Source organism: Phocoena phocoena, chromosome 3, assembly GCF_963924675.1.
Source record: "Phocoena phocoena chromosome 3, mPhoPho1.1, whole genome shotgun sequence".
In the NCBI taxonomy this organism is placed as follows: Eukaryota; Metazoa; Chordata; class Mammalia; order Artiodactyla; family Phocoenidae; genus Phocoena; species Phocoena phocoena.
In genome coordinates this window covers 120288908-120302717 of record NC_089221.1, presented here as the reverse complement: position 1 = coordinate 120302717, position 13810 = coordinate 120288908, and the positions used below count along the sequence as shown (strand labels likewise).

The following is a 13810-nucleotide window of genomic DNA, read 5'->3' as shown; positions in this document are numbered from 1 at the left end:
AATATGTGTGTACATACACGTACTGCAGTAGGGAGACAACCCACTTCCTTCCAAGCATTTATGCAAAAATGGCATTTAACACACACCGTCCTCGATTCCTCTTTGTGCTAAATGAAAACTTCTCTAGCTGTTAAAATACATCATGTTCATCCTCATTTTAGAGGGGGAGGGGACGAGGAGGCAGAGGCTAAGAGACCAGACCAAGCGGTGACCCTCTTCTTCCTCTACTGCTTATTGCACATATTTTCTGGTTTTATATCAGAAAAAGTCATCCTCCTGAGCTATGCGTTTGCATTTATCACACAGATTCTGTGAAGGATTTTAAATGATTAGGTGGCCCTCTTGGTTTTGGCGGCTGAAAACTGAGAGACTAAGCGGTCAGCCCACCTCCGGCATGTACGTGAACTTCATTGTAGAGGGGAGGGGACTTCTGTTTTGAACTCATTTTTGACTCTATTTTTATGCCTTTACCTTTGTTAAGCCTGTACCTCTGATTTCTCATTCTTTTCTTTTAAAATGATGAGCAAAAATCAACTGGCTGTTGAAAAATTACCTTAGTAATACACACTTAAAAAAATGTAGAAACTGCAGTTATGGAAAATAGACAAATCCATGGAAGATAGTGAAAACCAGCAGAGACACCCACTGACAACCTGTGCAGGTATGATCTCTCCCCTCCCCATTATCCCCAGAACCCGTTCAGAGTGGGCAGTCTGGTTCGTAACTTGCATTTTTCACTTGATATATAATAATGAAAATCTTGGATTTCAATAAATGTATTTCCACTGCATTTTTAGTGATTCAGTGTTTCACTGCATGCATGGAGCACACGGTTGATGTAACCAATTTTTGAGACATTTGGCCAGTTTCTGATGTTTTTACCTTAACACCATAGTATAAACATCTTTGTGGCTCAAGTTGGCCCATGACCTTATTTCCTCAAGATCAGTTCCCAGAAATCTCGCCTACTACTTTACATTCTCTGCCTATATTTTACATATCTTTGCAAGCTACCTTAACTCTTCATTGAAGGAAGGTATAGCAGAAATAAGGAAACATCTATAAGAATGTTAGCACACATTAAAATAATTACCTTGGAAAGAATACTTTTTGACTAGATACCTAGGAATAGAACTTATAAGGGTATTTTTTTTTCTTCCCCTCTACTCAGTGCTTCATAGCCTTTATAAACATGCTTATATTTCTGAACTGGCATATTTCTGTTTTAAAAGACAGAACTTCCTCAAACAAATAAAAAGGGCTGGAGGGTTGAGAGGCTGTAGAATAAATAAGATTCCCATCTTTGACAATGGTTCAAATCAAATCCAGTGGGAAGACAGTGATCAGCTTTTCTCTGCGTACAACAGACAGTGCATTCAAAGCTCGAAACTGCCGGAACTGAGGAATCCCCTCTGCGGCGATCTTTGCGGAGGGGATGGAGATCACGGGGATGAACCAGCTTCCCTGACCTCAAAGCGCTGTTCCTATGGACCCAGGAAAGGTCAGTGTTTGACAGGCAGGGCCTGACCACAGCACCACGGCAGGAAAACAGGGGCCTGACCCCTTCTCCCTACCCAGATAGTGCCCAGGGCAGGGTTCCTAACCTGGGGTCTACAGACCCCAAGTGGCCCACTAGAGAATTCAGGGTGTCTATCAACTTCCATAGGAAAACAACCACATCTTTATTTCCACTAATCTATAAGTGAAATTAAACATTTCCTTCCACTGCAATATAAGCAACAAATCACAGCATTAGCAGTACCTGCAACTTGGTCAGAAACCACAGATATTTTCCGAACGCGTTACAGTTGTTACAGACACCCTGAACTATCACTATTTCTGAATTATGCTAGTTGTCAGACCCACCACGGTAACTGAAAGTGTTAGCAAAGAAACACATATATTATTATATCACAACCATGGTTTTAGTATTTTAACTGAATTTCAGTAACTGGATTCCTTATAATCCTATGTATTTGATATGCATGCATTTAAAACAATCTTCTGATCAGCCAAAGAGGGTGACGACTAAATCAGTTGAGAGCCTCTGCACTCCAGAGCAACAGGACTTGTGGAAACACACCGCCAATGGCATTTGGAGAGTTAATGAGTCACTTGAAATTGGGAAACAGCAGGTAGCAGGTCTGCCACCTCACCAGATGCGTAACCTTCACTGAGAATAACGCCATCTGTTGAACTACTTTACCTCTGGTTTCCACAGCGTGGATGCATTTCCTGATGATGCTGAAGCCAATGCTGTCCAACTGTGCAGCTGAAAGAGGAAGAAAGGGGCAGTCAAGTTGCTAGCCGTGCACACCAACCCCGGAACAGTGCTTGACCAACCCAGAATGACTCAGTCCCATGGTGTGGCCATGGAGCCTTTTCATTTTTTCCACTGAAAGTACAGGAATGATTCAAAATGTAAAATTGCTGGCATTCATGAGGAGCTTACCATATGCCAGGTACAGTGCTAAGTACCATTTTGCACATACTATCTCATTTAATTTTCATGGTAACTCTCTGCAAGGTTATCCTCTATTTACAGCTGACGAAACTGCAGCGCAGAGCGATGAGCACTTTACTGAAGGAATAACTAAGCAAACTTTAACTTGTTTTGTTATTATCAGGAGCTGTAGGACTAACTGCTTGTTGGTCTCCTTCAAAAAGCATAAAGTAAATGCTCAATAAATGTCAGGTAAGTGCTCCACAGAGCTCACCTTGTTTAATCCTAGCAAGTCCTCTAGGTTGGTATACTATCATGAGTCCCAAATTACACATGAAGAAACTGAGATTTGGCAAAGCTAAATATCTTGACCAAAGTTGCAGAGTTAATATGTGGGAGACTCGCTCCAGAGCCTGTACAACCGTAACTGCCTTAAAAGTGACTGAAAAATAAAATAAAAGTAAACATTAAAAAAAAAAAAGTGACTCTGAATTAAAGAGAGGAATAAAATTCTGCTCAGATGACTAGAAAAAAGGAAAAGTGACCAGGAGGAAAATTAAAATAGCCAAGGACAAAGAAGCTATCTAAGGAAAAAGCAATAAGGCAGAAGAGCCATCCTCTGTGTGGTAAATCAGCAGGCGGTGACAGGTCCTCCATCTGCTCCAAAACCCCCTAATGTCACTCAGAAAATAAATGGCAAATAGCAGCAACTTTCTCCACAGCATAGAACCAACTGCCCACCTGGCAACAGGGCTGGAAACCCACCAAAATTCATCCCCATGCTTTGGTTACCCAATGATTAGACATGGGTGGTAATCTTTAAGAATGGGTTCATCTTTGACCTCCTTAGGACATCAGGACAAGACATTCTACAAACCAGTGTTCCGAGTGGAAAAGGGAATGGCAGAAAGGAGGAAGGTGAGTATTTATAAACATTTGTCATCATCCCAGGACAAGAAATAAACTTGTAAAATATGAGAACTGAGCTGAACTTGAACTCAGCTTGGATCTAACCCAAATGGAATCTCTCCAATTCTTAATATACGGGTGAATGTAGGTCCAATGAAGAAAATAATCCTTTTAAAAAATCACTGAAAATTCCCCAAATCAAATTAAAAAGGAATTCTAATTTTCCCAAACTTCTCTTCCCAAAGAGAATCAGCTCTTGCTCTTACATGTGTACTATCACTTGGTGGTACTTATTAATAAATATACTTGGCCTCTAGGATGGTAAGTAAAGTACCAGAAAAGGAGGAAAACAATGTTCTTCTTCCTGGAGACCACCTGCTATACAAACCATTGTTCTTATACCCTTAAAGCTATAAGGAGCCTACTAACTCAATCCCTTGCTTCTTCTAGTATGAACCAAGTGTTTACTCTGCAAATCGGGTTGTATCAAGCTTTCTGACTCAGATCGAGATCACTCTTCCAAATGAAACTCAACCCATACCATAGACTTTTCCCAAATTTTAAACAAACTGTAATACACAGCCTAAAAATCTGTTGGAATCTAGGCAAGATTTTTTTAAAATAACGACCTTATTGAGATATAATTCACATATTGTAAGGGTCACTCATTTAAAGCTTACAATTCATTAATTTCTAGTATATTTACAAGTATATAGATCACCACTCTCTACATAACATTTTCATCATCCCCCATGAAAAACCTCATACATATTAGCAGTAACTCCCTATTTCCCCCACTCCCTCAGCTCCTAGAAACCACAAATCTACCTTCTGTCTCTATAGACTCGCCTATTCTGGACATTTCATATAAATGCAACCATATGATACACTGTCTTTTGTATCTAGTTTCTTTCACTTAGTATAATGTTTTCCAGATTCCTCTATGTTGTAGCATTAATGCACTTCATTCCTTTTTATGACTAAATATTCCATTGTCTGGCTATACCCCATTCCATTTACCCATTCATCAGCTGTTGGTTTCTGCTTTTTGCCTATTATGAATAATGCTACTAGAAACACCACACACAAATCTTTGTGTGGACGTATATTTTCATTTCCCTTCAGTATGTACCCAGGAGTGGAAGTGCTAGGTTATACGGTAACTCTATGCTTAACTTTTTGAGGAAATGCCAAACCACCTTCTAAAGCACTGGACCATTTTACATTCCCACCAGCAACATATGAAGGTTCCAATTTCTCCACATCCTTGCCAACATCTGTTATTGTCTTTTTTATCACTGCCGTTCTGGTGCATGTGAAATGGTACCTCATTGTGGTTTTGACTTGCATTTCCCTAATGACTAATGATGTTGGGCACCTTTTCATGTATAGGGGAGAATTTTCATTCCTTTATACAACAGTCAGAACAGAGCCTACTGGCAAGTATTTGTTAGAGGGGAAATTACTTTCTATACTTAAGGAGGTTTCCCAAATGTCCATAATGTGATTCAATAGTCAGTTGAAGCCTTTTGGTTCTTCTTTTGAGATGTGCTTAAGAGGATCCTTGCATAGGAATGATAGTCAAAGAAGTCTGGGAGATTAAGAACTGCAGTTGTGGACAGTGCTCTGGGGAGCTGCTGAGACAGATTCCAAATTTGGAAATTTTAAGAGTAGGTTTGTGAACATGGTCTTGTTCTAGGCATTGATGAACTTCTGTTCTGGACAAAGAGTATTTTGCTTCCTTACCCTGTGAACATGGGTAAAAGTTTTGAAAAACTGGAAATAACCTGGCAGCTGACAGTGATGACCCCAGTGGCCAGAAGATATGTGCTCATAAAGCCACCAGCCCAACTAGCAGAAGAAATACGGACAAAGCTAGATATAACCCTGTAGAGACAAATCAGTCCTTGACCTTTTCTCATGGAACTGTGGGAAGCTGGATTCTTTTCTAGGAAAGTAACTGCTAATGGAAGAGAACACAATGGAACCTCCCAAGTATATCCAGAAAAAAACCAAATTCCACTAATCTACATTAACTACAATTATTTATTTTGGAAAATGGCAAAGCAACCCCCTGCGCTCCCCCCACAAATCTCTGAATAAATGTTCCTTCTTTGGTTTTCCCAACATTAGAAGTTCTCCATTTTGTTTTATACCAGCAAACCCCTTTTCTTGAAATAAATCTTACACAGATGCTACACATAAAGGCCTTCCACATTACACATGTAACAGTATTTATTAGTATATATTAGTTGTCTAAGTCCAAATACATATAACAAATTCACATACTGCAAAGTCAAATGCTAAGAGCACAAGGTAACTCTCTATTAGCCTCTGATGTGTTCAAGTCGCGTACTGATAATTATTGCAGTTTTATAAACAAAACTGTGTTAAGAAATGGAATTCATATCAAACAACAGTTCCCAATAAGGAACTCACGAAATAACAGTTTACCTGTCATTATTCCAAATCTCTGAACTGGAACTGGTATAAATTATTACACTGCCCCCTGCACTGGCACTTCCCTGTATCTCTCTGTCTCTGGTACCCCTCCACCACACACACACATACACACACGCACACACGCAGGCATGCACACGCACGTACACAGGTTTGACTGCTACTCTCATCAGCCTGAGTTTCCTGCTGATGTTATGATTAGGTTACTAATGATGAACAACTGCTTTCTTATTTATCATGTACCGAGTACCACTGATGTGATAGGGACTACAGTGCATCCATACCCAGATCATTAGTCCTGATCTCTGTCCAGCAGGTACATAATCTAAGTTAATTGAGATCTCCTACTTGGAAAATCCAGTTTCCACTAAAAGGTTTAGAACACCACCACCACCAAGCAGAGTTTGCTAATGACAGAAAGAGTTTGAGCAGCCCGCCAGATGGAAGCGGCTGTCCTTAATCCCTTCAAGCAGGTGATTCAGCTCTTTTACTGAGCCCAGGCTCAGAAAAGGTCAGGGATTTATTTGCAATTGCTGTATCCTTATAATCTCCAGAAATAATCTCTCATCAAATATCTACTTGCATTATTCCCTTAATTTGACTGCTGATGAATTGTTGCAGGGCCGGTGGCTCCCAGGCCTGACACCCACCGTCTGGCAGTTAAGGCTTGGACCAGCTTACCTTCCTGACTCACCCTCGAGTTCACCTCTGCCCAGCTTTACGCGCAGGGCAGGCCAAACAGCTGTCGTATAATGAACTTCACAGAGCTCGCACCAAACACCCAGGTTGACCCACCAAGTTAGAAAAGGGTCACCCTCTTAACTGTCATGTCAACTTTTGAAGCATTATTTGTCTGCTTTTAGAGAAAGGAAAGGGCCAGGGTCACACAAACCTATTTTCTCAAAGCTCTCTGGAGAACAGGAGGACATGAGACAGGTGGTTTGACTCTCAGCCAACCTGGAGAATATTAGGGCTGAAGTGGGAGGAGGATGCCTGGCCGACCTCTGGGGCTTATGTTTATCATGCCCAGGGTAAGAACTCAGACAGGAAGGAGGCAGGTCAAATTCAGGAACTGACTGTTTTACTGCAATGGGCTTAAAACAACAACATACTGTAAGGTTCAGTCAAATTGTTTAAAAGAAGGAGGCTGGTGGGCCAGGTACACACAGGATTTTAGCATAACCTTCAATGCCCTGTTCTGTAGCTTCTAGTACCTCACACTACCTCACCTGACACTGCCTGGCCTTCAAAAAAAAAAACAAAACAAACAAAAAATAAAACCCCAAAGAGGTATATAGGTGATGGTAGAGGGTGAGAACTCCAATAAAATCATGAGTCTAACCCTCAGCACTCCCCTTCTTTCTTACCCCCCATATCCAAATTATCACCTCAATTTTACCTCCTACTGAGTCTCAATATTATCTAGTTCTCTCTGCCTTCACCACACCCACCCTGGTCCTGGACCAGGTCCTGGTTATCTGCTACCAGGATGGTTGCAAGGCCCTCCTAACTGGTCTCTTCACACCTCCTCTGGCTCCCTCCAAGCTGCCCTCCACCCGGCAGCACCCATGACCTTGACAAAACCAGACCACATCACCTCTCTGCTTAAACACTCAGTGACACCCCACTGCTCTTGGGACGATAACCCCAGCCCTTAACATGGCCCACACAGCCCTGCATGGTCTGGCCGCAGCCTCATCTCAGTCCCTCCCCTATGTCTCAGCATCCCAACCACGCTGGCTTCCTCTCCGAGTATCCAACTGACCACGCTTTCTCCTCAGCCTTTGCACAAGCTGTGGATTTCACCTGGGAGCCCCTTGGCCCAAATAACTCAGAATTCTCAGGTCTCCCTCATCAAGTATCATCTCCTCAAAAAAGCCTCTCTGACCCCTCCACCTAGATTAATGCCTCCATCATGCACTTGGATATAATGCCATCAACCTCTCCTTCAGAGTATGCAGCACAATTACAGGTTTACCTTTATTAGTATAATGCTGGGAATTCCCTGGCAGTCCAGTGGTTAGAACTCTGCGCTTTCACTGCCAAGGTTCCAGGTTCAATCCCTGGTTGGGGAACTAAGATCCCACAAGCTGCATGGTATGGCATGAATGAATGAATGAATGAATGAATGAATGGTATGATCCTGCAAAAAATGTCTGTCTACCAAACTACATATGCATTCATAAAGGCAATGGTCCATGTATAACTTTACTTATTTATTTAATTCACTACTATATCTCTGTCTTTCACTGTCCCCTATAGTGCTAGAAATGAAGTGGAAGCCTGTAACTTTTCATTTGGTGTAATTTTTCATTTTGGATGCAAGGATAGGTAAATTGGTGACTGAATGGCAGGAAGAGTTGCTGAGGGGCAGCGTCTTAGAGTCAAAATTACCTTTCAAACTTCAACTGATGTACACCCTATGAAAGTAGATGAGTTAAGGAAGCTTCTGGTCCTCAGCTATTCCATCTTTTGTGAGGATATAGAGGTTAAATAAAGAAATGAATGGCTTAATCTAACCGCTTCCTTCCTTCCTGTATCAGTACAAAGAGGTATTACCACCAAGCAGTACAGCCCCAAGAATCAGTCCTAGAGAAGGGAAAAACGAAAGCTGTGCAAGCCAAGACATGGAATAGAAGAGATAAAACCAAGTTTAGTTTTCCTGGACACTTTTAGAAATCTTTTGCTTGCCCACTGAGGCATCACTGTCACTGTGCTGCATGTGGTATGAAACTAGGCTGGCTACTTCTTTTCACGTCATACTAACTGAGCCATCTAAACAGTCAGACAGGCCTGAGCATGGAGAAAGCTCTAGAAGACAAGAGCATTCCCCCCTAGAATTTGGTGCTACGCACTCTTCAGGTCCAGGAGCCCCTTTGCTAAAAATTACTGACCTGCTGTTGCCTATCTCCAAATCCTTAGTATTCACAACACCCAGAAACTAGGCAACAAGTGGCCAAATCACCAATTCTGAATAGAAGGGACCTTTCCATATCATAGGTTGACTGATGGACATATAGTCTGAAAAAATGATGCTTTGGGATATGCCCAAAGTTACCCCATATGTGCATCCCAGAAATTCTAACAGACCTCAGACCTCTCCTCAAAAGGAGAGGAGCTGACCTACCTGAATTAGGCTCAGCATGAATTAGATGGAATTACCACTTTGCTAAAGCTGGTATTTGACAAGTTTTTCCTAGTCTGAAAAACTTCCATAGGAAATTTATTCAAACTTTCCTTTGATCAAAAAACCACCTTTCAAGTGTTTTTTATGGGAGAAATGGAATTTGCTAGAAATAAAAACAAGAGAACTGAGACGTAAAGGAAGTCACTGCTGCGCTTTTAATGTGCATGGATACAGGAGGTTGTCTGGAGTTGCTGAGAGCGGCCCACCATTTTATGGACAGTTCCCGGGACATGTTCTCACCACAGAAATTTACTCAATTTCCCTGTGTGATTTGCTCTGTGATTTGCTCTTTAAAGCTCGGCCTGTCTCGCTCATTCTGAATTTAATCCATTTCAGCATCATTAAAAGCCATGAAGAAAAACACCCACATTGAATTGAATACAAAATCCCATCTGGAGAAGAGATTACCAATTGGCTCACACACTCAGAGGGGCTCACACCCTTTCTCCTCAGCATGTGAAGCCCCACAGTTGCCAGGGCTCCCTGGCTGTGGCCCCTGGGAAACCATCCTCATGAAGCTTCCAGTGGGCCCAGGAAAGGTGTGAGCTCTCTACTTGGGCAATTACCCAGAGCCAGTTTTTAATCCCAGATCAGCTCCCCAATCCTGTGTCCCATCCCATTCCACTGCCTGCCCTATACTCTGCTCCCCAGCGAGGTACTCAGGGAATACGAATGAACTTTAATATTAACCGAAGTCACACAGACAGAAGTGGTATGTACTAGAAAAAGAACAATGAGCTCTAAAGCCAGACAGACCTGGCTTAGAATCCGGCCTCTGCCACCTCTGGCTGGATATGATCTTAGGCGAGAAGCTTCACCTTCCTTACCTGTGTGGTCGGGATAACTCACCTAGGTGTTGCAAAGGTCAAATGAAATGCACAGCAACTGAGACTTACTTGATATCCAAAAATGGTCATTAACAGTACTACAATATGAGGATGTAGTAACTACAGTACATCATAATATTTGAATCAAACTTTCCAGTTGATGAGAAACTCTTCATACCCAAGTTCATGTTAACCTTACAATAATCCGATGGGGTACCTATTATTACTATTCTTACTAATAACTTCTTGCTGTGTTTCCACACAAATTAAGTCTGATGAAGGACAATACATTACCGTTTATGGAAAAGTTAATAAATTATAGCTTACTCGATTTTTCCAGTATATCTGTTAAGTTTTTATGATGAGCAAAGCCAGGCTCATGATGTTAAAGTGGTACCAACAATGATGATGGCAGTAGTAACACTTACTGAGCACACAGCGTTGCTCCGGGCTAAGCACTTAATTGCATCACATCATCATCATCACCATCCCTATTTTGTAGGCAGGAAACCTTGGCTCAAACAAGGCTAAGGAACTTCTACGTGATTATGGCGTTAGTGAGTGGTGGAACCAGGATTCTAACTTGGGCTGACTCCAGGGCTCATCCTCTTCTACTCCCTGCTCTTCCGCTGAAGTTCACATAATTAGTCAGAAAAGGACTGGGGCTGGGGTTACATTTTCTGGATTCTGCCCTTTCTACTCCAGTAGCAGTTCCCAAATCTAGCGGACCACAGACTCAGGGGCATGCTTGTTGCAATGCAGATTCTGGGTGCCCTCCCAGAGGCTGTGCTTCAGTAGGTGTGAGAATCACACGAGATAACACTGTACTGCACACCAAGCAATTAAAACTATTATCACTAAAGACAGACACAAACGCTTACTGACTATTAATTAATGGGTAATATCTATTCCACAGTCCCCATCGATAATAATGATTCACCAGTGCTATGTACCTCAAAATGTAATGTTGGCTTGTGCCATTGGGGTATATGAAATGATTCTAAGTAGTTCACAAATAAATATTTGCGGTAGTTATACACTTATTTTAATAAGCATTATAAATTTATTGGTTTATCACACAAAGCATGATATGTTTTTTAAATAAATGTAGTCTAAAAAGAGTGAATTGATTTTAAAAACTAGTAAGTAAATAATATTACAGGTGGCATATGTATATGTTAAAAAAAATAATGAAGGTGACAAACAACACATTTGGGAACTACTGTCCTAACTTGTACCACACACCACCTTCAACTTAGCTGAAAGGACAAGATGGGAGGGTACCACATTCTACCAGCAAGCTGTCCTATTTCAATAGTCATCCTTGATTCCTTGCTGTCTTTCACACCCCATATCCAATCTGTTAGCCAGTCCCATCAGTAATAACTTACGCCTAGAATCCAACTACCTCTCACCATGTCCATTGCTAATACCTTGGTCCAAGCCACCATCATCTTTTGCCTGGACTGCTCCAATGGCCTCTCAACTGTTTCTCCTTTTGCCCCCTACAGTTTATTCTCTGCCGGCAGGCAGAATCATCTTTTAAAAATATACATTGGCTCATGTCACTCACCTGATCACAACTCTCCAGGGACTTCTCATGACACTTACAACACAATCCTATCTCCTGACCACAGCCTCACATGGTCCAGCCTACCTGACCACTCTCCCTCTGGCCTCTGCCTTTCTAGTCACAAGGGTCCTTCCTGATACTCCTTGAACACTGCTAGTTCATCCCCTCTGCCACGGGGGCCTTTGTACGTGCCGGTTCCTCTGCCAGCTCCTGACAGGCCACCCTCCCTCTGTTTGTTCAGGTTTCTCCTCAAATGTCACCTCTTGGGGGAGGCCTCCTCTGCTCCTTGTATCTAAAATAGCCACCCTTCAGGGGAGGGATGGACTGGGAGTTTGGGATGAGTAGATACAAACTATTACATATGGAATGAATGAACAACAAGGTCCTATTGTGTAGCCCAGGGAACGATGCTCAATATCCTGGGATAAACCATAATGGAAAAGATTAAAAAAAGAATGTATATATGCATATATGTGTGTGTGTATATATATATATATATATATATATATATATATATATATATATAACTGAGCCACTCTGTTGTACAGCAGAAATTAACACAACACTGTTAATCAAGTATACTTCAATTAAAAATCAATTTAAAATAAAATAAAATAGCCACCCTTCCCTTGTTACTCTCTATTCCTTTGCTCTTACTTCATGGCCCTTCTCTCCACCTGGAAGCCTCCCTCTGTTTGCTTGCTTACTGTTTGCTGTCTGCTTCTCTCAACAAGGCAGATGAAGTCCCTGCCTGACAGCTTTACTGTAGCTTCAATACACATTTCCTGAATGAAGCAACAAATACAACCCACATTTTCACCAGCAGAGACACCAGAAATCAATAGGTAAAGAAGTCCTCACACTCTAGGAACATGAGTGGGGAGCCGCTGGCTGAACACTGGTACCTTCTAGAGTTCAGGGGCTCTGCAGGGGGAAGCACAAGACCAACAGGACTGACAGGGATCTCATTCATCCCCCGGCCTCTATGCATGAATGCCACCAATCAGAATTTTCTTCCCTAGCTAACCACCTACACAGGGACCTATCTTCTTTTTCACGGTTTCTGGGGACACACATAAAGGAAAAATAAGCTGAGAGGGACTGAGAGTAAAGCAAGTAAAATAAGTAGCAGGAGGAGAGATGAAATCCCTGCCTGGCCTGGAATATACCTGCCAGCTCTCAGCCTGAGTCAACGGAGGCTCGAAGACAGCTGTAAACTGTTCCAGTTCTCAGCCAGACACAGCACAGGCAGCCCAAGTGGCTGCGTCTGGGCTCTTGCACAGTACAGGCTGAGGCCTGCAGATCAGCTTGGAGGGGTGGGGTAGGGAGGACTGTCTCCTTGTGGGCTTTTACATCTGCAATCTCCTAGTCCCCCTTAAAATTCCTACTCAGGATAGCAGTGAAGGAGCACGGCTTCACACAAGCCTGGGTAATGCGAACCATCTTAATCAGGACCATTTGTCGCCAACCTGGGACTCTGGACATCTGAGAATGCATTACAGTCCAGTGGCCTCAATTCCTTTCTGCCTTGAGGCCTGGGTGGCTGTGCACTGATTTCTCAACCAATAGAGATCACCGCCAGCTTTCCAAAGGTGGAAGTGTTTCAAGTGGAAAACCAACTGCCTCTGTCCAGCTAGATCCCTTTCCGGCCTCTACCTAACCGTCCTCCCATCTTATCTGCCCTAGGAAGAGTTCAGCTATTTTTTGATCACAACAAACTCTGAGGCAATAAAAGGCAGGGAAAGAGATGCCATTCAGAATCTGAGGCCTAAGAACTGCACCTGGAGTCACCATGAAGTTGTATGACACGGGCATACATCACCTCTCCAACCCTTTTCCTCATCTCAAAGATCAGGCATGGCAGAAATCAAATAAAGCAATGTCTGTGAAGGCACTCTGAGGAACTCTAAAAGAAACTGTCCAGTGTCAGGCTTCTATAAAAATAGCCTCTGGTTTCGGATAACGATGATGTTATTGATAATAACAGCAGAGGGCAACATTTAATGACTGCTTAGAATACCAGGCACCACTGATTTAAGAATTTCCATTCTAATCCCATTAGATCCTCTCAACAAACCAATGATGTAGGCGGTAAAAGTATCCTCATTTTACAGATAAAGAAACCGAGGCCTGGAGAAATTAATTTCCCAAGGCCACACACTCAGCAGGCCACGAGGCTGGGATTCCAACGCATGCGTGTAATAATACTCTAGAGCCAAGGTTCCCAACCATTACTCACTGTTCCCCCACACCCCTCCGCTGTGGGCAACAGTACTTGATAGCCTCCACTAAATCCTACATGTTGAATGGGAGTTTCACACTCTGAACACTGATTAGGGTCGGAAGGAATGATCTTGAGTAACCACAAGTTTGCACTTAGGATGAAGCCTCAGTTTTCTCATCTGAAAATG

The 13810-nt window shown here is 42.4% G+C and overlaps 1 protein-coding gene across 3 annotated transcripts in view; it reads right to left on the bottom strand.

Moving 5' to 3' along the window:
- Positions 1 to 13810, bottom strand: part of ARHGAP26 (Rho GTPase activating protein 26) — a 485399-nt gene that overhangs the window by 203779 nt on the left and 267810 nt on the right. For all 3 annotated transcript variants that reach the window (XM_065873120.1, XM_065873121.1, XM_065873122.1), the window contains exon 13: positions 2207 to 2272. In XM_065873120.1, the coding sequence (XP_065729192.1) occupies positions 2207 to 2272 (66 nt within the window). The remainder of the gene's footprint in view (positions 1 to 2206; positions 2273 to 13810) is intronic.